This window comes from Oryctolagus cuniculus, chromosome 6 (genome assembly GCF_964237555.1).
Source record: "Oryctolagus cuniculus chromosome 6, mOryCun1.1, whole genome shotgun sequence".
Lineage (NCBI taxonomy): Eukaryota > Metazoa > Chordata > Mammalia > Lagomorpha > Leporidae > Oryctolagus > Oryctolagus cuniculus.
In genome coordinates, this window is record NC_091437.1 from 112,278,868 (window position 1) to 112,302,076 (window position 23,209).

General features: G+C 37.0%; 1 protein-coding gene across 6 annotated transcripts in view; it reads left to right on the forward strand.

The window, feature by feature from the left end:
- The window catches only part of CNBD1 (cyclic nucleotide binding domain containing 1), a 504,234-nt gene that overhangs the window by 67,731 nt on the left and 413,294 nt on the right, over positions 1-23,209 (forward strand). For all 6 annotated transcript variants that reach the window (XM_070075280.1, XM_070075282.1, XM_070075283.1 and 3 more), the window contains one exon: positions 4,722-4,880. In XM_070075280.1, the coding sequence (XP_069931381.1) occupies positions 4,722-4,880 (159 nt within the window). The remainder of the gene's footprint in view (positions 1-4,721; positions 4,881-23,209) is intronic.

Genomic DNA, 23,209 nt, shown 5'->3' on the forward strand with positions numbered 1-23,209 from the left:
TTAATGTGGACTGTCACAAGAAAGTTTTAATTCTGAGTCAAAAACAAGTCCTTTGCAATTTCAACCACCATTGATGAATGATAGATTATGTTGAAAGGGAAGCCCTCCCATGTTTCATTCCTGACAGTTTTGATGAGAAGGGTCTGAAGAGTAATGCTGAGGTTTTAATTGCTCTAATCCAGGAGCCACGAAAGTCAGAGAAAAGCAACAGAAGTCAGCAAGTAATTGGAGGAGGCTGTGCACTGAATGAGGAGAAACTATGATGCTGGGGATGGAGGTGGGGATGTTTCAGAAAGGAAAGATTTATTAATGGATTTCAAACATGCTGTGTCACGTATGATACAGCATCTCTTTAGCATAGAATTAGTATTTGGTATATCTACTGCTTTTGCATGTGTGCTAAATGGTTTAGTATTTTTGAGGAAATTTAAGAAAAGATTTTTTTTTCCATTCTGAATAAAGAATATCATAAAGAGTGGACAGAAAACAGAAGCACAGCAACAGCAGTGGCATCAGAATGTATTCTCTTGTGCAACTGCTGAGGGAGAGCTTTGTACATTCATAGATCTTCCCAGGACTTTATCCAGATCTTAAGGGATGGGAGATTCCTGCTGTTGTTACTGCAAGGAATTCCTGACCAATATCCTAATAATGAAAAATTATGACATCATCAGCTAAGAGGTAGTGGACCTGCTGAAACTGAGTTCAGCTGAAGAAGTAGATGCCTACATCTTGTCATATAAATCTCATTCATAGAAGGCCATATACAACTAAGGGGGGGTAGTCCATCTTGATTCAAAGGGAGTCGGTTTTATTGCTCAAATGGATATAATTCAAAGATTGAAATTTTCCCCAGATTACTGTTGATGTCAAGAAATTTGCCTTTCTATGCCCCCAAGTTGGCACCATATTAGGTACCTGCTTCATTCATTAGACTAACCCCCTAGAGCTAAGATCTACTTGAAGAAGCAAAGAGAAATTCTGAAAATTTAGACCACATTTTATTTGCGTTTAATTTTCTTCAATAAATTAATTGTAAGGCCAGCTTTGGTAACACTAGAGCAGAGTGCTGTATCCTCATTATCCTCAATAATTATTAATAATCATAGGTCAAGAGCATTAGTACTGGCAGAAGTTGTATATACAATATATAAAAGGGTTTGAAAAAGTCATTGAGGTGAAAGTCATTGAGGTGAGTGTGTAAGAGCTTGAGAAATAGCTGTAGGAAGGTTGAACAAAATCAAGGATCAGTTAAAATTAGATAATGTAGATTTGTAATCACCCAGGTGTGTGATTAATTTAGCAATGTTCTGTGGGTGGGAAAATAGAGGAGTAAAAGTGGAAAATGGAAACAGTTTGCACCTGGGAGCTGAGATCCTGAAGAAAATGAACATTATTGTTCCTGGGTTAAGAGTTGAGCAAATATTTCTAGAACTGAATTGTGAATAGAAGGAATTTAGGTTATGCATGGAGAAGGAACACCACATCTTGTTATTTTATAAGCATATAGAAATATATTGCTATTTTAAAGGTGATCTTAAGATATCTAAAATATTTTATCCAGTTTGAGCTTCTCTAATTTTAATTTCTATTTAGGAGATAAATCTGTGTATATTCTCTAAACCATTTGTAGTCATTTTGGAAAAGAATTTGATGTTTCTAGTAATTGAGGCTATTCATAAATTATAACCCAACAATTCCACACCTGGGCCTGTCCTCTGGAGAAGTCTTACATTCATGAGACTAGCTGAAGTTGCCAAGTCTGTACACAGGAAACAAGCAAACAAAATAAACAAGCCTGGAAACCAACATTGAATTGTGTACAGACTAGGAAAATGGCAAAAACACACCAAAAGCCACATCCACCCCCAAAAAAATTCATTTGTGGTATATAATAATTGAGCACTGTTAAAAAAGTTCATGGAAATTTTTTTTGCACCAAAATAAACTTTTATATCCATCTTTCCATGAACTTTTATAAATTTCTCCATATGTATTTGCAGCAGTAAAATAAATGAACTACAGTTTTTTTTTTTTTGTTTTGTTTTGTTTTTGACAGGCAGAGTGGACAGTGAGAGAGAGACAGAGAGAAAGGTCTCCCTTTTACCGTTGGTTCACCCTCCAGTGGCTGCTGCGGCCGGCGCGCTGCGGCTGGCGCACCGCGCTGATCTGAAGCTAGGAGGCAGGTGCTTCTCCTGGTCTCCCGTGCAGGTGCAGGGCCCAAGGACTTGGGCCATCCTCTACTGCACTCCGGAGCCACAGCAGAGAGCTGGCCTGGAAGAGGGGCAACTGGGACAGAATCCTGCGCCCCGACCAGGACTAGAACCCAGTGTGACAGCGCTGCAGGTGTAGGATTAGCCTATTGTGCCACGGCGCCGACCATGAACTAGTTATTAAATCTTGAAAACACAATGTTAAAGAATAATAAAAAATTACAGAATCTCCAAGAATCAACTAATTTCTTTAAAACTTAAAAATACATAAAGCTAAAATGATTTCTTTAAAGAAATGCATATACATTTGAAAAATTTGTAATGAAAACCAAATGCAGGATAGTGGCCATGTCTAGAGCATGTCTCCATAGAGTAGTTGGGTTGTATTCTATGCTGGTATGGCTCCATTTTCAAAATTTAGGTTGTTATGTATATTAGTATTTGTTTTTTTCTTCCTTTATTTACCTGAAATATGTATAGTCTTTTTTGTTGTTTAATAGACATGACATATACAAACAACATAATACAAATACTATATATTTTGAAACAAACTTATCATGGAATATATAGGACTTGTATGAAAAAAAATTTTAGAGGTCTGAGAGTCATATAAAGTATTATATTATCAAATAAAAGTGAGAGATTTTATCTAGTATCAAACTTTACTAAAAATTCAAAGGGGCAAGTAATTGTATGATACGGAAGTCTGTAGAAGTCTGAGATCACCAACACAGCTTGCCAGAAAAGACCTGAATCACGACCATGGCTCTCCTGAAACTCCTTACTCACTGTGCGTGCATGTGTAAAACATTTTTACACACTCTGAAAATATAATTTTGAATCCGTATGACCAGATTCTTAAGATTCTACATATTGTATTATTGCATTTTACCACATAAATATGAATGCACACTATTTTCTACCAATTCCTGAAGAGCACAAGACATGATTTAATGAATGAATGAATACATGAATCAATAGACATGTCCCATCTAAGTATTTGTTCTTGTTGCTTTTGGTGCTTTGGCATGTCCTGGCAGCAGTGGGCCTCAGTGGCTTACATATCACTGTGGATGGTTCTAAATCCTTTGGCTGCCTTGAGATTGCCAAGACTGAAACAGGAATCCCAGGAATCTCCTGTTCTGAGCAAATCTGAGGAACTTAACCCAAAATACTGAATCTGCGGGGACTAACTTTCCACATTTCTGCTACAGTCGGCCATGTTGACCTCTACCTCACCCTCCAGTCCATGAAACTCCTCTTCGTCAGAAAATAATAACTAATTCCATTTGAATATCTGGGCTGGGTAGAGGAAAACAGTCAATTGCTCTATTCCTAAATTCTCATCGTGGCTGAATTGTACTGTATTTACCATTCCATTCTATTTAGAGGAGAAACTAGGAGGTTTAGGTCTCTGTGGATGGAATGGTTGAGATTATGTGAAAGTGATCAAAGGGGAACTGGCTTCTGGTTTTAAATTTGATTTTTGTATTTAAGTTCTGCTAGGAATTTATTGTTTTTCTCATATGTATACTTCAGAAAATTCTACTATTAAACTTTAATAATCTGTGAACTGTAGATAAAAACATTTTCAGCTGTACTAGCCATTTTTCAGGCTGAAATTTCCTTATCTTATAAACTGCAGATAATATCTTTTACTTCACTTGGTTAGTGTTAATGAGAAAATGTGCATGTAATGTTCAGCAGGGTAGCCAGCACATTTAAAATCTCAACAAATTTTAGATATTAATGTGATAATTTTCATTCTTATTAATGTTCCACACAATCTCTTATATTTAACTATATTTTCATCTTTTTTCATATCAATTAAAGGCTGTGACCTAAGCATGATCTGTGATCATTTGGGTTTTTATTATCTTATCCACTGTTTCTTCCTCAAAGATGGCAACAATTGTTGGATTCCTGGCCCCTTATTTTCAGTGACCTCTTAATAGGAATTATTGATATTGGAAAAATTAATGGGAAATGGAAAATTTTTATTCATATCTTGGGGACTTTGGTGTATTATGTATAGCCCAAGAGTAGAGCAATCTGATAGATGTTCACACTTTAAAGGGGGACTACATTCAAGAAGTTTGAAATTTACCAGTGGGAAACAAATACCAATAGACCAAACAATTTATAATTACTGGTATAAAATACTGAAAAAAAAGTTGTATAACAAGAAGTATGTTAGCTATTGATTTGAAATATCTTCCTAAATTATGTAAATCTATTATATTATTAAAAGTATTTCAGTTGCTTAAGACAATTATAATACATGTAATCAAATTTTATACATTAAAATGTTTTGTAAATGTTAATTTTCGGACTTATAGTGTTGTGCATCTCTACTAGGGGTTATTGAAAAAGACTCCCAAGAGATTAAAAAGTAATGTTATTAAAATGCTAAACTATCTCAGAACAGTGTTTCTACCATTGATAACAAAAGTCTTTGCCAATTTCTGAGCAGTATGCAGTATAATAAAATATGCTTTTCTTGTTCAGAAAACCTAAAGGAAATGTAGAAGACAGTCAATACCAGGATCCTGATGATTCTCATGATATAGCTGTCCATATTAGAAAAGCACGTGGTGGCCAAGATTTACATGGACCAAAAGTATCCCCAGAGAAAATAGCAGAATTCTTAACTATCTTAAAGAAACTGTAAGTATTGCTAACATATTTCTTTTAGTTGAATTCTTTTTACTAGTTTTCTTTAAAGGTTAGTTGTTTGCAGGTATGTGTACTTTTGTTGTGATATAGCATTGCCAATTGATTCAGCAGTTTGACATACTAGAAACTTTTCTGACTGAATGTAATCTTTGTGAATTCACTCCTTATGGCATTTTATGGCTACATGAATATTACTAAACTTGTAGTCCATCATTTTGATTTTAAATTGTAAGCAAAATGTGTGTTATTTGCTGATTTTTAAATCAAAATTACATTTGAAATTTCATTATATTATGGTTACTTGAATGCTAATTGCAAAATGTAAACTCTTTTCTCCATCACAAAACGCTTTTACACACTTGTCTTGTATTTAATTTCCTGGAGTACTTTGTTCTGTAATGGGATACTATGGAGGAGGACAAGGAAGGGAAGAAGGAGAGAAATAAGGGCATTAAATCTGAGCGGAGGTAAATTACCACAGATTGTATTGGATTTATGAATAAAATTAAATTTGAAGAGGAACCATGATGAAATGTGGTATTGAAACTGAGATTGATAGCAAAAACAAAATCAACAAAAAAGCATCAAGAATTGTGCCTGATAGGAAGACCAGTAATACAGAAGTAGTAATTAACAATGTGACATTTCAGTTTTAAGGAATATTCTAAGAGTTTTGTGCCATAAGCAATTTTCTTCAAAAATATACCTGCAAATTTGAAAAAAATATAATCAGAGCTTTTTTTACATTGACAATATTTCTGATTTTTTATTATAAAGCAAAAATAAATGTGATGGATTCTTGTCACCTAGGAAAGTTTGAGGAATAGAGAATATACAGAAGGAATAGAAGAGGAAATTATAATCATTTGCTATACAGAAGTATAATTAAACTGTAAATCTGTGAAGAGAAAAATTCAATCAGAATGTGCCCAGTCAATTTATTAAAAATACCTTCTAGTGCTAGGAAATCACTAAATCAGTGGAAGTTACTGGTGCAATAGATTTTTCAGCCATTTTCTTTCTATTAAACTATCCTGTTGGTTAACATTGCATTGGATTTAAAATTTTTAGTTCTCAGAAAACCATGGATCAATCAGAGCTGATTTCACGTTGTGCTGAACTGAAGAATTCTTAACGCAGTTAGGAATCCCTCTCTTCCTATGAGTAGCAGTTTCCAGATAATGAAGGTTCTGATCTGAGATGCGGGAGGAACTTAGCCATAGAAATCCTCAAGAAGCTATGATTTGGGGCTGGTGCTGTGATGTAGCTGGGATGCAGTGCCTGCAGTGCTGGCATCCCATATGGGCACTGCTTTGAGTCTGGATGCTCCACTTCTGAAACAGCTCTCTGCTATGACCTGGGAAGGCAGTGGAAGATGGCTCAAATGCTTGGGCCCCTGCACCCATGTGGGAGACCAGGAGGCAGCTCCTGGTTCCTGGCTTCGGTTTGGTGTAGCTCTGGCTGTTGCAGCCATCTGGGGAGTGAACCAGCAGATGGAAGACCTCTCTCTCTCTCTCTCTCTCCCTCTCTTTCTCTCTCTACCTCTGCCTCTGCCTCTTTGTAATTCTGACTTTCAAATAAAATAAATAAATCTTAAAAAAAAAAAAAAAAGAAGCAGCAGCTCTGGTTCTCCAGAAAGATGTCAAAATACATGGAAGCAAATCTAGGCTGATGTTGGACTGGAATTTGCAAATGAGCAAATGACCGAGTGCCAGCAATGGATTGAAGTGGTCATTCCTCAGGAGGTGTGGTAGAAGGCTGTCTCAGCACAGGCGAGACTAGCCACGAAAGCTGCTTTGCCCTCCGTGAATTCCACTTGCTGGCCTGTTTCCAAATACCCAGAGTGCTAGATATTGGGCAGGCATGAAGTTCCAGAACATATTTCCTCACTCATGCATAAAAGAACAGGTCAGTGGGTAGAGGTGATCCCAAAGTACAAGTACATTACATTAGGCCACTATTTTTAGTGATTAGGATTTGGGCAGGTAGGAGGGTTCAGGTTGCAAATCTCAATGCTGCCAACAGGTGGTGCCATGACTGCAACTGAACTACAATATCAGAGGAAACCAGTAGGGAGCTCACTTCTCTGGCATTTAATATTCATGGCAAGCCTAAACACTATACTTAAACTTTCTTACTTAGTCCTCATCTCAGTCTTTGCAGTAGCTGTGATAAGCTAGTAAGTAAAAGAACAACGGTTTGTGCTAAATTCGCAATCTATGTTTGTTTCCATACAGGGCATGCTTTTGATTTTCTCTTCTCCTTGGGGCAATACTTTATTTGTTTTTTGGCTGTCGTATAGTAAGCACTCATAAACTTAGTGTGTGAAGATAACATATAATTCTTATGTTTCTGGGAAAAATTTAGCTGGTTCCTGCCCGGTGTCTCAAGGGGTTGCTCAGGATGTCTACTGGGCTGCAATAACTTCTGGAGAATGTGATCCTCTTCCAGGCTCATACAGTGGTTGATGGAATTTCATCCTTTACGGTTGGAGTGCTGGAATCCCTAGTTTCTTGCTGGCTCTTAGTTGGAACCACTCTCAGCTTTAGAGATCCAGGGTTCCTTACCATTTGGCCCTCTTCCGATGCTTCGTATAGCAAGGAAACTTAAATTTCCCAAGCCAACAAAGAAGAGTCTTTGTTTCTCTCTCATGTTTGTAGGATACAGCGTCATAGAACCTAGTAAAGGCCTATCTTTCCCATCATCTTTGCCACATACTGTTGCTTAGAAGCAAATCAGCGATTTTGCCCCTGCCTCTAGCACTCAAGGAGAGGCGAGTGACAGTTCCCTTACCGTGTGTTAGTCATATTTGTAACACTAGCAATATCTTTGTGACTCTGTTAGCCACAGTTTCTATGGAGTTGAATGCTTTATGTCCACAACACAAAAGTACTTTGACTAAAATCTTTTTATTGATGGTTAAGTTGTCAGGTCTGTAGCCCTCTGTTTATCCCTAACTGACCCACAAATTGATGGGCTGCCTCATGATGTGATCCAACAAAATTGGTAAAGTAGCTACCAGGGACAGGTAATGTAGCACACCAGATTAAACCATGGCTTGGGATGTCTGCTTCCTGTAGCAGAGGGCCAGTTTGCATCCTGGCTACCCTGCTCCTGGTCCAGCTTGTGGCTAATGCATCCTGAGAGGCAGCAGATGATGGTGCAGGTGCTTAGGCCCGTCACCCATGTGAGAGGCCCAGATGGAGTTCCTGGCTCCTGGCTTCAGCCCAGCCATTTGGTAAGTGAGTCAGCAAATACAAGAGCTCTCTCTCTCTGCTGCTGTTGCTCTGCCTTTCAAGAAATAAGCATTTAAAAAAATAAAATTAGCTACCTTGTACGTTCTATAATTCTTCACTTTGCCGTCCTGCTTGGTACCTTAACAAAAAAGAAATTGGTTTTGAATAACAGTGTCCTGTTTTCAAAGAAATGCAAATGTTCCTGACAAGATTAAGAAACACTTATTGATGATTTAGTGTGATTTAGTGCAATCACACAGACTATTTCTTGACTTCTACTTGAAGTCAGCAGCTCCGAGAAAATGGTGCTACATGGGAAGGAGGATAGGAATTTTGAAATGTTAAAGTTAAAATCATTGGAACGGTCATTAAAATCATTGAGGGATACTGTGTAATAGGAAGATGTGAGCAGAACAGGCAGTATGAGGGAGAGAGGAAACAGAAACAGAGAATTAGGAACTTTCTTGTTAAACTTTATATTTCAAGGTATATCAGATTGATGGTAAGAGAAAAAATTGAGAGCGATTAAATTAAATAGTTTGTTTGAGCCTGAGAAAGTGTCTAGATCCAGACGGTAACTGCTTTTATAATCAGAAAGACAGAATGTGACGTACGGAGTTTCTCTGACTGGTGAAGTTTGGCAGTTGGACATAATTTGGCAGACTTTGGTCTGGAATGGCTGAAGGATTGCCTGTGACCTCAGCAGAGACTCAGAGACTTAGCTGTAAGAGTATCCTCTTAGGTTAGGTTACAACCTACTTGCATATCAAACTAGGTAGTTCACCAAACACAGAAGCCCCTTGTAGAAAACTTGTTGTTAAAGTGTGAAGGTTGGGGTCAGCAACGTGGCTCACTTGGTTAATCCTCCACCTTCAGTGCCGGCATACCATATGAATGTCAGGTTCTAGTCCCAGTTGCTCCTCTTCCAGTCCTGCTTTCTGCTGTGGCCCGGGAGTGCAGTGGAGGATGGCCCAAGTGCTTGGGCCCTGCACCCCATGGGAGACCAGGAGGAAGCACCTGTCTCCTGGCTTTGGATCGGCACAGCGCCAGCTGTAGCAGCCATTTGGGGGGTGAACCAACAGAAGGAAGACCTTTCTCTCTGCCTCTCTCTTTCACTGTCTATAACTCTACCTCTCAAATAAAAAAAAATAAAGTGTGAAGGTTGGGTTAGGCAAATTTATTCTAGTTGATGTTGAATATAAGCTTATGGTGTGCGTTATTTAGAATTTTGGATTGTAAGCCACATAAACTGACTCAGGTTTATCGAAACAGCAATAATAACAGAAAACAGAGAGGGGCCATTAGTGGGAGATATAGGTAGCTCTCAAAATGGAAAAACAACTGTGTCCTGGAGATGCTAGGAATTCTACAGTAATTATGGGAGTCCCTTAAAGGCACAACATTGGACTCAATCAGCTGAAGGTAATTTAGATTGGAAGTAATTAGGCTCACAATTAAATTTTAGAGATGGGAATCATGCTACCATAGTTTCTTTTGTACCTACTCATTAGATAAATCCTGATGGGGAAGTATATGCAATAGACAGTCTTACTGTATTTACATGCAGTTGGCAAAGCGTTCGCATTTCAAGAAAGAAAGTATTTCAGAATTAGGAGAATATGACTATGACTAAATAATATTAACATCTTTGAACTAAAATATGAATTAGAATGTTGATATCTAAATAGCTTAGACTGATTTTATTTTTCACCCATTAATTAATGAATCCAACATATAGTTTTGGACTTTGTTTCTAGTAATATTCTTGGCTTTGGAACACATAATAGTTTTGTCTTCATGCAGCCTACATTTAAGAGGAGGAAAAACTAATGCAGAATAAGGGGATAGAGTACAATGAAATCATCAGGGCAGGCCACTGTGAAAGGTGACACCATTCAGACAATTTTATGAAATGAGAGAGCTGGACAATCTAACATCTTGGCTAAGTGCATTACAATTAGAGGAAACACAAGTGCTAGGGCCCAGAAATGGCAAAATGGTTTGCAAATGGAAAACAAAAACAAAAGTACAGTGCAATTTGTAAGGAGGCCATTTGTGTGAAAATGCATGAACTGGGAAAGTTAGCAGAGGGAAGGCCAGGGGCCAGATCATTACTCAGGGTCTCGTAGACCATTGTAGGATTTTAATCTTGGTGTGATTGACACATTTTTGTCTTTATGGCAACGAGTCATGTATGGGTGGTTGGCTGTGGGTGTCAGGAGATTTGCCGTGAACTGTCAAGGGGCTGTGAAATTTGTCTAGGTAAGAGATGATTGTGACACCTGTTTTCCGTTGGGAAGTTTAATAAGCAGAATTTTATTTTATTTTATTTTTTAATGACAAAAGAGGTTGAGTTGATAACCTGGAAGCAAATCTTATTCTTTGCTCAAGTTGACAAATTAACATCACAGAGAAAACTGGGCAAATCATCTAGCACTCTTACATGTTTGATTTGATTGCTTTGCCTGCAACAACACTGGCTTTTAGAAATGCAATTATGACATACTTTGGTAAAAATAATTGGTTTCTGTATAAACAGCTAATTTCTGGGGGGAAAAGCAATGTGTGTATGCATTTTGGAGCTGTGGAAAGGGCAAAAACGAAGAATGTATAAATGAGCTGTGAAAAGTAGTTTAAGATCCTCTGAGGAAACTTGGCCCAATTGTTTTCTCTTCTACTTTCTCCAATTAAAGCTGTTTCCTTTGAGGGAAGGAGGCATCTGAAGATCATTATGTTTCAGTGGAGCAGTGATGCAAAGCCACTTCTCAGCAATGACTCAGAGGAATTGCTCACTGGAAGAACATCAGGATGTTTGCCTATTAGAATCAGGCTGTTTAAAATCCAAGTGCAATATGGTTCTTACACTGTTGTCCTCTGGTGAAATGACACAGAAATTGAGGAGTTGTGGTCTCAAACTATATGTAAGGACTATGTGATAGTCCGAGACAAATGTTTGGTGTAGGGCTAGTATATCTATTAAATTAGGCAGTATAGAGAGTGGGTGTTTGGTGCAGCCATTAAGACACCAGTTGGGATGCCCCTATCCCATATCAGAGTGCATAGATGAGAGATCAGGCTCTGCTCCTAATTCCAACTTCTTGCTGATGCACATCCTGGAGACAGCAGGTAATGGCTTAAGTAACTCAGTCCCTCCCAGCCAGGTGGGAGACCCAGATAGTTTCCAGGTTCTGGCTTCAGTTAGACCCAGTTCTAGCTATTGTGGGCACTGGGGAGTGAACTAGCAGATGGGAGATCAGTCTTACTTGTCTCTCTGCCTTTCAAACAAATAAATTGAATAAAATAAAAATTATAAAAAATTAGTGTTTTGGAGGAAAACTATACAGAAAGGGTTGAGGGACTGTCTTCTGCAAAAGAAAGACTTGATGCTCAAAGAGAACACAGGTTAACAAAGACATGTGCATACTGCAAATAATTTAGATTTTTGACAATGATCTTTTGTGATGTAACAATAGGGCCGAAGAAAGAGAATTATTTATGTTAAGGAGATGTGTTAGTAAAGGATTGAAATGAAGACTCCTGAATATTAGATTGATATTACAGAAGTGTGTAGCCCTCCATCTTGTTCTGTCTGGGGCAGGCACAGTCACAGCCACATAGGTTTGGGATGCACATAATGCAGAATGCCTGGCCTGAGGCGTCAGAAGAATTGCCTTGTGCACCAGCCTTTCCAGTTACTAGTTGTATGACCTTGGACAAATTTCTTCCTTGTGAAACTTGAATCACTAATTATAAAATATCTCTTTATTATTATGAAGACTATGAACATCAGAAATGTAAAGCCCCACACATTTTACTCAGTCATTTTTGTCTCTGTAGCAATCTCAGTCTCCTCTTTCCCAAAAAATCTTGCATATCTTGATTGGCTTTTTATGAAAGACTTCACTCTGCTCTACTCGCCTTAGTGGAATTATGCAGGGAATCTTAGTGTCTCAGAATATCACTGTGTTCCATTGCTTCAATAAATAATATTTGTCCTATAAATTGTGAGTAAACAACAGGTATTACTATGTAACAGGGATCACTTTTCAGTTAAATTTAAACACCTAAGAATAATTCTGTGTTAATCACAGAGTTTAAAAACCTGCATCATAAATCTTTATTTGCCTCTACTCTTCCATCCATTTTACAGTTATGATTTATGAAACAGCTGATTAGTTCTTCCCTCAACACTATCGGGTAATGTTAAAATAGGCTTTTTTTAAAAGCTTCGGCTTGGTGAAAGAGATGAGAATGTGGTCAGTTGTCCATAAAGTGTTTGCGATTTCTGTTTGCGGTTCTCAGCAGTTTAAGACTCTACCTTCTATCTCATGGCGTCCTGGGAATTTGGTTTCCATTGGACTTGTGAGGCAAGTTAGTTTGTCAGCATATGGTTGACTGTCTTGTCTTCTTCATCAGAGCTTTGTCAACTAACCTCCCAAAACTGTATTGGACCGTCATTTTTCTCTGGAGCATTCATTCTCCAGTTTTGTAAATTGATAATTTACATTGTAAACATTACTTTTTTATATATCAAATTTAATAATTTATTGTCAATTTCTATTTGTTTTTAAGTTTTTAACATTTAGGAATATGAAAGCGATAGAAACTGATTCTTTTTTTTTAAGATTTTAATTTACTTGAAAGGTAGAGTTAGAAAGAGAGAAGAGAGAGAGAGAGAGAGAGAGAGAGAGAGAGAGAATCTTCCATCTATTGCTTCTCTCTCCAAGTGGCTATAATGGCTAAGGCTGGGCCAGGCTGAAGCCAGGAGCCAAAAGCTTTTCCAGGTCTTCCACTAGGGTGTAAGGGCCCAAGCACTTGGGCATCTCTGCTGCTTTCCCAGGCACCTTAGCAGGGAGCTGGATCAGCAGTGGAGCAGCTGGGGCTCCAACTGTGCACATGGATGCTGGTGCTGCAAGGGCAGTTTAATGAGCTGTACCACAGTGCTGGCCCAGAAGCTGATTATTAAGCTCAAAGGGAAATTACTAAATTTCTGGTTACTTAGGATGATTTCAGTGAAATGAAATTATTAGTAAGAGAAAGAGTACAGATAGTGTAAATAGTGTTGTTAGTTTTAACCACATTAAATTCTGGAAGCAATTGAGCTAATTGATAATGCCTGCCCCAGTGTGACATTATGTTCTAGTTTCTTGCTTTTATAATTTTCATAGACCAACAATAAAAGAGATTTATTTAATAGTAATTTACCTTTTCCATGTTTTATATTCTGCTTTAATTATATACTGTTGATATAAAGATATATATAAACATATATAATGTTGATATTGTACCATTTATGAAATGGAAAATAAAATCTTTCAGAAAAATAGTTTACCCAAAGCTTTTATCCAAAATATATTTCAGGTCATTTGAGAATTCCACAAGCATCAGATGAAAATAATATATATATATAATTGTAATTAAAATATTATTTTATTATTTTGAATAAAGCGTTATCTGTTGGATCAATGAAAAATAAGAAGAGTGGAAGTTTGACTTTGCCTTCACTTATTCACTCTTTCTGATGCTCTTCCTTTCTTACGTAGATGAGAGTTTCTGATATGACAAGAGTTTTCTGTCTAGGAAGATTTTGTGTTTATCTGCCCAAGGAAATCTGTATTTCCCCTTCACTTCTGAAGGGTAATTTTGCAAGCAATAGAATTCTAGGTTGGAGGGTTTTCTCCTTCAACACCTTTCAATATTTCATTCCACTCTCTTCTTGCTTGTGTGGTTTCCGAGAAGTCATATATCGTTCCTATTTTGCTACTTTATAGGTTTGGGTAAGATTTTTTTATTGTGTGTGTGTGTGTGTGTGTGTGTTTTCCCTCTCTCTTGTCTACTTTGATTTCCTGAAGTTTCAGTATGATATGCTCAGGTGAGTTTTTCTTTTAGCATTTATCCTTCAGGATGTATTCTGTGAATTTCTTGAATCTATACTCTCATAGTGAACATTAATTTCAGGAAATTCAGTCATTATTGTTTCCAGTATGGCTACTGTTTCTTTTCATTTTGCCCGATTTTTTTTTTTTTTTATTTGACAAGTAGAGTTAGACAGTGAGAGAGAGAGACAGAGAAAAGTCTTCCTTCCTTTTGTTCACCCCTCAAATGGCTGCTATGGCTGGTGCTGCGCCAATTGGGAGCCAGGAGCCAGGTGCTTCCTCCTGGTCTCCCATGCGGGTGCAGGGCCCAAGCACTTGGGCCATCCCCCACTTCTCTCCCGGGCCACAGCAGAGAGCAGGACTGGAAGAGGAGCAACTGGGACTAGAACCCAATGCCCATATGGGATGCTGCTGCCGCAGGCGGAATATTAACCTAGTGAGCCACAGCACCGGCCCACCCTGTTTTGTATTGTACCACAATTCTTGAATATTCCATTCTGGTTTTCAGTTCTGGGAGTTTCTGTTGTCATACCCTTAAGCTCAGAGATTATTCCCTCAGCCGTGCAGGCTACTAGTGAGTGCCTCAGAAGCACTCCTCGCGGCTGCAGAGTTCTTGATCTCTAGTGCTTATTTTTGATTCTTTCTTGGAATCCCCATATTTTGTTTTCAACATCCATCTACTTTTGTATTTTGTCTACTTTTTCCATTAAAGTCCTTTGGATATTAGTCATAGGTGTTTTTATTTTAATTTCTGGTCTGACAATTCAGCCTCTCAAACTGTGTTTTTTGCCTCTTAGTATTCTTGGTAAGTTAATTTGAAAGGCTAATAAAAGAAACTGCAGTATTAGGCCTTTAGCAAGGTAGTGATGAGGGCTGGGAGAAGGCAAGCGGTTCATAGTCCCGGATGAGGACTTGGTATTTTCGTGAGTGGGTCCCGTGGACCAAGAGCTTCACAGTTTATTCTCATAGCTTTTCCTCCCCTCCTAAGGTAGGGCAGGTGGCTGGAGTGGGTGTCTCCCCTGCCCCCAAGTTGGTGTCACACCAGTAAAATAGCTCCACTTGAGGGCGGACCTTGTTAAGAAAAAGACTGTTCTGGCTTATTTTAAAACAGTCTGCCTTCCTCTCCCTCACTGGAAGCGTGAGGGGACTTCTCTCCCAGGTTCGCTGTGAGGACAGATACGCTCCTGGAGGTAAAACTCAACAGTTTGAGACTCGCTAAAACTGGTTTCCTTTGAAGTTCTTTCCTCCGAGTTTCGTCCCGGTTGAGATGCCAGCAATTTCCACTCCGGGTTCTGGTTTCTCTGCCCTGGCGGCGGTTCCTGTACGGGTTTCTGGTCCGGTGAGTGTGTGCTGTGGTTTTGGTATCCAGTGGTGGGTGCAGCAGTTCTTCCCTGTGACCCTGCATCCCCGATGGCTCCAAGAAGAACTGTTGATTTTTTTTTTTTTTTGGTTTGCTCAACTTTTGACTTGCTATGATGGAGTGGCAACTTTTAAGCTCTTTGCATGCTGGACTTTGAACAGTTTTTGTTTTAGTTTTTAAAGGACAGAGGACACTCAATTTATTTTCTCTTTCAGAGACAAGCCCCAAGAATATCTGAATTTTACATATTTGCTGTATTTTTCCTGCATTTTCTCATTGACTTTCTAATTTTGTTTGTGTACCAGAATTTATTGTCTTGCGTTAAAAAAAAAGTCTTGCTATAGAGCTCATTTCGGAACAAACTTTCTATCAGATAGCTATGTTGAAGGCTTCACTATTTTGATTGATGAGGGGGGAATCTGGAGAGCCTTCTCTCCTTCCCCACCCTTTCACAATCCTCTGAAAACCACTACCACAAGCAAATTCGCCCATCTTTTCCTTTGTGATTTCTCTTTGTGTTTAATATTTAGAAACGTTTCTCTAGCTGGTGAGCAGATACCTGCGCTTTTATTTTTGCATATAGTTTGATCATTTCTATTTTTTACTTATTTAACAAAATTAATTTTTCAAGTTTCCTTGATAGTTCCTCCATATAGCTCGTTTTTCAATAGCGGAGTTCTTTGGGTTCAATCCTCAGATCTCTGCTTTGTTTCTTTATATGTTCTTACTTGACAAGTTTATTTAGTTAATGGCTTAAATTTTTGAAATGTTTTAGGATTTTCTTGTTACTTTATATCATCTTCTATCATATTCTATAGCATTGCTGTCCATTGAAATCGGTGAGATTTGATATCTATCCTTCATAGCACATAGCCATGTTTTGAATTGGTTTTCTTTGATCATTGTCTTTTGCAATTGTTAGGTATAATAATATATCTGTTGCTAACTAGAGCAAATTTTAAAATAAAGTTGTTCCCTGTACTTATATCTTCGTTTAGATATTTTCAATTTATTTATTTGAGAGACAGAGTCAGACAGAAAACAGGACCAAGAGAGCAGTCCCATCTGCTGGTTGTCTCCCCAAATGCCAGCCATGCCCTGGGGGGATTGAAGCTCCCAGCTGAGAACTCAAGCTAAGCTTCCTACACAGGTGTCAGGAGCCCAACTGCTTGAGCCGTCAACACTGGATCAGTGTTAGCAGGGAACTGAAATGAGGAGTCAGAACTGGGATAAAACTCAGGTATTCTGATATGGAAGGTTGTCATTATAACTGGTGTCTTAAATGCAGGCCCAATGCCCACTTTAGAGTTTGTTTTTAGTCTAGTCTCCAAGTATGTATCTTTTAATTAGAGTATCTGATATAATCATTGAAAACTAAGTTTAATTCTATTATCATTTTTTATTTTCTATTTGTTGCACTTCTTCTGTGTTTTGTTTATCCTTCACTCTGGTTGTTATTGGATTTTTAAGTTTTCATTTTATCCATATTATGGGTCCAAATTTTTGTTTTACCTTCTCTTATTATTCTTTTAGATATGTGTTTTTGAATACTGTCTAAATTAAGAATGTAGAATAAAGCAATCTAATTCCATTTATTGTTCTCTTCTCTTGAGGAGTAATATTATATTGACTATGTATTTGTATGTATACATAAATCCTACAAAGTATATTACAGATACTTTAAACAATCATTCTTTTATTGAGATTTACCCTCATTTTTAACCTCATTTTTTTTCTGCCTGAAATGTACTCTTTAATATTTCCTTTAGTGTCATCTTCAGATGACTATTTTATTTCAGGTTTTATTTGTTTGAAAGATGCCTTTTATTTTCTCTTCATTTTTGAGGAATTTATTGCTGAATATGGAATTCAAGGTGGGAAGTCGTTTATATGACTTTTTCCAGACACAAATTCAGTTTTAAGTCTTGTTATTTCTTTCAAAGTAGTGAGTTCTTTTACATAGGTACTTTGAAGATTTTGTTCTGTCTTTAGCTTTTTAAGTTTTACTCTGATATGCTTAGCATTTTTTTAACCTTTAAATTTCTTGAAGTTCAGGAATAACGTACTTAAGTCAGTTTTGGAAAATTCTAAACCATTAATTCACCAAGAATTCCTTCTGATGAACTCTACTATAATGCTAGAATTCCATTTAATGAAATATTATTACTGCTCATCATGTCCTATTTGTCTTATTTTTTCTTGTATTTGTCATTTTGTCTCATCATGCTTCAGTTTGTGTATTTTCTTTCCCTTTATTTTCCTATTCAACAATTTCCTTTATGGCTGGGACTTTTTTGTCATAATAATCTCATTCATAGAGTTCTTAATATCAGTTACACATTTTTTCTTTCTAAAAACTTCCACAAAGGACTCTTATTTATGGATTACATGTCTTTTCTAAAAATTTTCCTGTTATCACTTATATCCTTGGATATTTCAGTCATAATTATTGATTTGCGATACAGTTAGATCACATTTTAAACTTAGGTTATATATTCTGCTTCTGTGAAAATTTTCCAGTGTTAGTGAATTTCATATTGATTTTAAAATTTTAGATGTGTGGAATATTTAGATATCTGAATTTTTAATTTATAAATTAGACATATAATGTAACAACTTATTTGCAAACATGTTGTATATTTAATATTTAGTCTCGGCCAGTGCCATGGCTCATTAGACTAATCCTCCGCCTTGCGATGCCGGCACACCGGGTTCTAGTCCCGGTCGGGGCGCCGGATTCTGTCCCAGTTGCCCCTCTTCCAGGCCAGCTCTCTGCTGTGGCCAGGAAGTGCAGTGGAGGATGGCCCAAGTGCTTGGGCCCTGCACCCCATAGGAGACCAGGATAAGTACCTGGCTCCTGCCATCGGATCAGCGTGGCGCACCGGCTGCAGCGAGCCTGTCACGGCGGCCATTGGAGGGTGAACCAACGGCAAAAGGAAGACCTTTCTCTCTGTCTCTCTCTCTCACTGTCCACTCTGCCTGTCAAAAAAAAATATTTTATATTTAGTCTCCTTTAGTGATCATTAATAGTTTCATATTGGTTTTTTTATCTTTTGAGGTAATTCCTTAGGTTTTATCTTTTTATGGATATTGTGAAATACATTTTCTCATATTTTCTAGCTAAGCATTGCCAGTATATATTAAAATTATCAAATTAAATGTCTATTTCTTATAGCTGATGATTTTATATTCTAAATTTTCAATACATTTAAATTATTTTAAGTAACAATAATATAAATAGGAATAATGATATTTCTGTCTTTCAAATAGCCCTATTTTGTTTTCATGCATCACCTTCGTGTGTTAAACCCAACATTGAGAATAATACTAAATATTTGTGAAAGTGAACAGCTTTTTCATGCATTTTGTTTTATTAGTATGCTTCTAGTGATTTACCATAATCTGTGATGTTGACTCATGGTTTAAGGGAGGAAAATATTTTAGAGTATAGATATTCTTAGTCTTTAATTAAAAACCAGTGTGCAACTGTTTTTTCTTATAATATGTGATCATGAATAATTTCTTTTTTAAAGTCATATAAATATCTATTTCCTAGGATTTTTGTTGTGAAACTTAAAGATAGTTCATATGAAGTACATAAATTCATAGTTATGTGCACACATGCACACCCATCCTACCCTTTTCAAACATGCTTTATATCCTAAAAGGATAAACCTCAATAACCATACTTCGTGGCCATCTAGTTTCTGGCTGGGTTTAGTACAATGAGAAATAGAACACATCATAGGGTGCAAGAGTGATTTATTATTCCCCTGGTTCTTTTTGTTCTAGGTAGACACAGTTGGCTGTATGATTTTACAGAGTGCCATAGTAGCTCCCGACTCGCCCCTCCCTCACCCACCCAAACCTTTCTGTAATTACAGGCCACTTAGGATACCAAGACCCTGACCCGGCTTTTCCCTTGTACCTCAGAACTTCACCTTCCTGTTGGCCCCAGCACCCAGTTTCAGCTAAAGATCCTTCACTCTTGTTGGCTTTTCTTAACCCTATTTACTTTTTTTTTTTTTAAGATTTATTTATTTGGGAGGCAGAGTTAAAGATGGACAGAGGGAGACAGAGGGAGACAGAGGGAGACAGAGGGAGACAGAGAGAAAGGGGTCTTCCACCTGCTGGTTCATTTCCCAAATGGCCACAATGGCTGCAGCTGGGCCCATCCGGAGCCAGGAGCTTCCTCTGGGTCCCAAGCACTTGAGTCATCCTCCACTGCTTTCCCAGGCACATTAGCAGGTAACTGGATTGGAAGTGAAGCAGCCAGAACTCAAACTCCTGTATGGGATGCCGACACTGCATGCAGAGCCTGAATCTACTGTACCACAGCTCTGACTCCATCCCTATTTACTTTTTAAAATAATTCCTTCACTAATGTCCTCTTCATTATTCCTTCTGAGGGTATTATCTTCTTGTTTGAAATATGTGTATGATTATATACAGATATGTATACACATACACATGCAAACATGTATACACACAGATACATAATCATATGTAAAACATTTCTTTTTTTTTTTTTAAGCCTCACAAAGTAGCTTTTGTTCTATCAATTTTATTTATGCCAAAACTGAGATGCAGCTCACTTCAAAAAAAACTTGGCCAAGGTCACAGACCTAGTAAATAGCAGGTCAGGTTTCACCCTTTTTTTTTTAACTCCAAAGACAATGCTTTTTCTTTTTCTTTTTTTTTTCTTTTTTTTTGTATGTCTTTTTTTATTTTATTTTATTTTTTTTATTTTTTTTAACTTTTATTTAATGAATATAAATTTCCAAAGTACGACTTATGGATTACAATGGCTTCCCCCCATACCATCCCTCCCACCCACAACCCTCCCCTTTCCCACTCCCTCTCCCCTTCCATTCACATCAAGATTCATTTTCGATTATCTTAATATACAGAAGATCAGCTTAGTATACATTAAGTAAGGATTTCAACAGTTTGCTCACACACAGAAACATAAAGTGAAAAATAATAGATGGTTTTTTTTAAATGATGATGAAATCAGATCAGACCTATTGTCATGTTTAATCCCAGTGAGAGTCAAGTTGGGAGTTGATAATTTCTTTCTTTTTTTTTTTTTTTTTTTTTTTTACAGAGGATCAGTTTAGTATGCATTAAGTAAAGATTTCAACAGTTTGCCATATGTAAAACATTTCTAAACATACAAGAGTGGCACACTAGGTCCTTCCTATTTGAGCCCTGCCAAGCTCTTTCTGACAGACTAGATCAAAATTGACAACTATCTTTTTGAGCATCCACATATAGACTTCTGTAAACTGTCTTGTTTTAGTACCAGAAGAGTTTATTTTATTTGCATGGCTAAATGTAATACTTTTGTACTAAACTGGGATTTTTCTAAAAGTTGTGGCCTTGTCTTCCCATCAGTGCTTATTCCATGTCTTGCACATAATCCTGGTGTATAATAGATACTACAGAAATATTTATATCAAAATGAATCCAGCTATTATCATTAGGAGTTAATCCACATAATCTATGCTAGGATACAAATACTGCCAAAATGGTTGTAAGTTACAGTGATTCAGAAGTTATATTTAGGGTGAAAATAGGTCTTATGTGTTTTCAGTACTCTGACCAATATTTCTTATTGAGCTGACATTGTGTTTTTGTCAGTAAAATTCATGGAGGTTAAAATATACAGGGATTAACAGTTTTAGCAACACAAGAGAGCTGTTGACTCCTCATGGTAGAACTGAAGCAGGTTGGGCAGTGGATTGGAGAAAGGTTTAATGGTTGCACTTACTTGAAAAGCAGTAATCTCCTGATTTCTGGTACTAACCTGATACCATGAAATTTTGATTTTTTTTTCTCCCTGATGTCTATTGAGAATAGAGGAAGGCATTAATAAATATTTAATGTCTGTTAGACAAACAATCTTCCAGGAGGTATTTTTTTTTGTTTTACAGTGGAAATTTACTTCAGATAACTATTAAGGAAGGGAAATATTTTGTCTTATAATGATGATATTTCAAAAAATCTTCTTTATTTAATGGAAGATGAATTAGTAATGAGAAATACATTAAAAACACTCAACCTCATTTGTCGTTAAGGAAATATAAAATAAAACTATATTGGACTATCAGTATAGTTCACCAATTTCAAAATAAATATTAAAGTGGAAAACAGAAAAATTATAAGTCTATGGTGCTATGAAATTTGTTATACTGTGATTTGGGGAATACAAATCAGTAAAAGTACATTGAACAAACCTGCAACACTTAGAATAACTGGACAGTCATATGGTTCACTGAAGCCTCCTGTATCTACACAGCAAGTACTGGCCAGAAATGTACCTAGAGCACACATAAGCTTGTTCGTGATGCTATTATTTATAAATGTCACAAACCTTCTCAGTGTTCATTCACAGTAGAATGGATGTCAATTATAGCATATCCATGACATGGAATGTTGTGGTAAATGAGTGGGCTAAGAAAGTAATCTATGCATATCACTATGAGTGGATGTCAGAAATATAATGCTAAAGGTGAAATGTAAATTGTGATTAACAACTTATAGCATTATTTTGTATAAAGTTTCAAGAAAGTAATACATTATTTAGGAGTAATATCATTTATGAATATAGATGGGTATGTTGAAATATAATGAAAAATAAATGTCTTGAAAATGTTCTACTCCTAAACTAGATAGCAAATTGATGCTTTGTTTATTTTTATTGCAATTATTTAAAGTATACATTTGTACTATTATTTCCACATTTTTATGTCTCCTATAAGACAATTTCTAAATTATGCAAATCACCTGAAAATAAGTCTGTTCCCATCTTTAAATTCAAAAACAAACAAAGCCTTGAAGGGTAAGACTAAATGAGAATGAAAACTATTGGGAAAATTTTAAGCCAAAATGAAATTAAAATATTCTGTGTTCAGACAAATTACACTAGTGCATATGACCTATTTTAAAAATTCTATTTTCAGTTGGCTAATAATGATATAAGGGATAACCAAATCAAGTTAATTAACATATCGATCACCTCATACTTTAACATATCTATCACCTCATACTTATTTATATATGGGGAAGACATTTAAGACATTCTATCAATCTTGAAATATATTATTCATTATTATGAACTCTAATCACCATGTTGTGTAATATATCACCAGAATTCATTCTTTCCATTTAACTAAATTTTGTTCCTTTTGACCACTATCTTCCTTCACTGATCTACCATTAGCCATCAACCCCAAGAGCCTCTGATAACTACAATTCAACTTTCTAATGATTTGACTTCAACTTTTATAAATTCCACATACAAGTGAGCATGAAGTTTTTGTATTTCTGTGCCTCGATTAGATTACATGTTATAATATCCTATAATTTCATCCATGTTATCAAAAATTTCTTTCTCTTTATGACTTATATTCCATTTTGTATGTGTGTGACACCATGTTTTAAAAATTTATTCATGGCTGGCGCCGTGGCTCACTAGGCTTATCCTCCGCCTTGTGGCGCCGGAACACCAGGTTCTAGTCCCGGTCGGGGCGCTGGATTCTGTCCCGGTTGCCCCTCTTCCAGGCCAGCTCTCTGCTGTGGTCAGGGAGTGCAGTGGAGGATGGCCCAAGTGCTTGGGCCCTGCACCCCATGGGAGACCAGGAGAAGCACCTGGCTCCTGCCATTGGATCAGTGCGGTGTGCCGGCCGCAGTGCGCCAGCCGCAGCAGCCATTGGAGGGTGAACCAACGGCAAAGGAAGACCTTTCTCTCTCTCTCTCTCTCTCTCTCTCTCACTGTCCACTCTGCCTGTCAAAAAAAAATTAAAAAAAAAATTATTCATCTGTTGACAGGCACTTAATATGCTT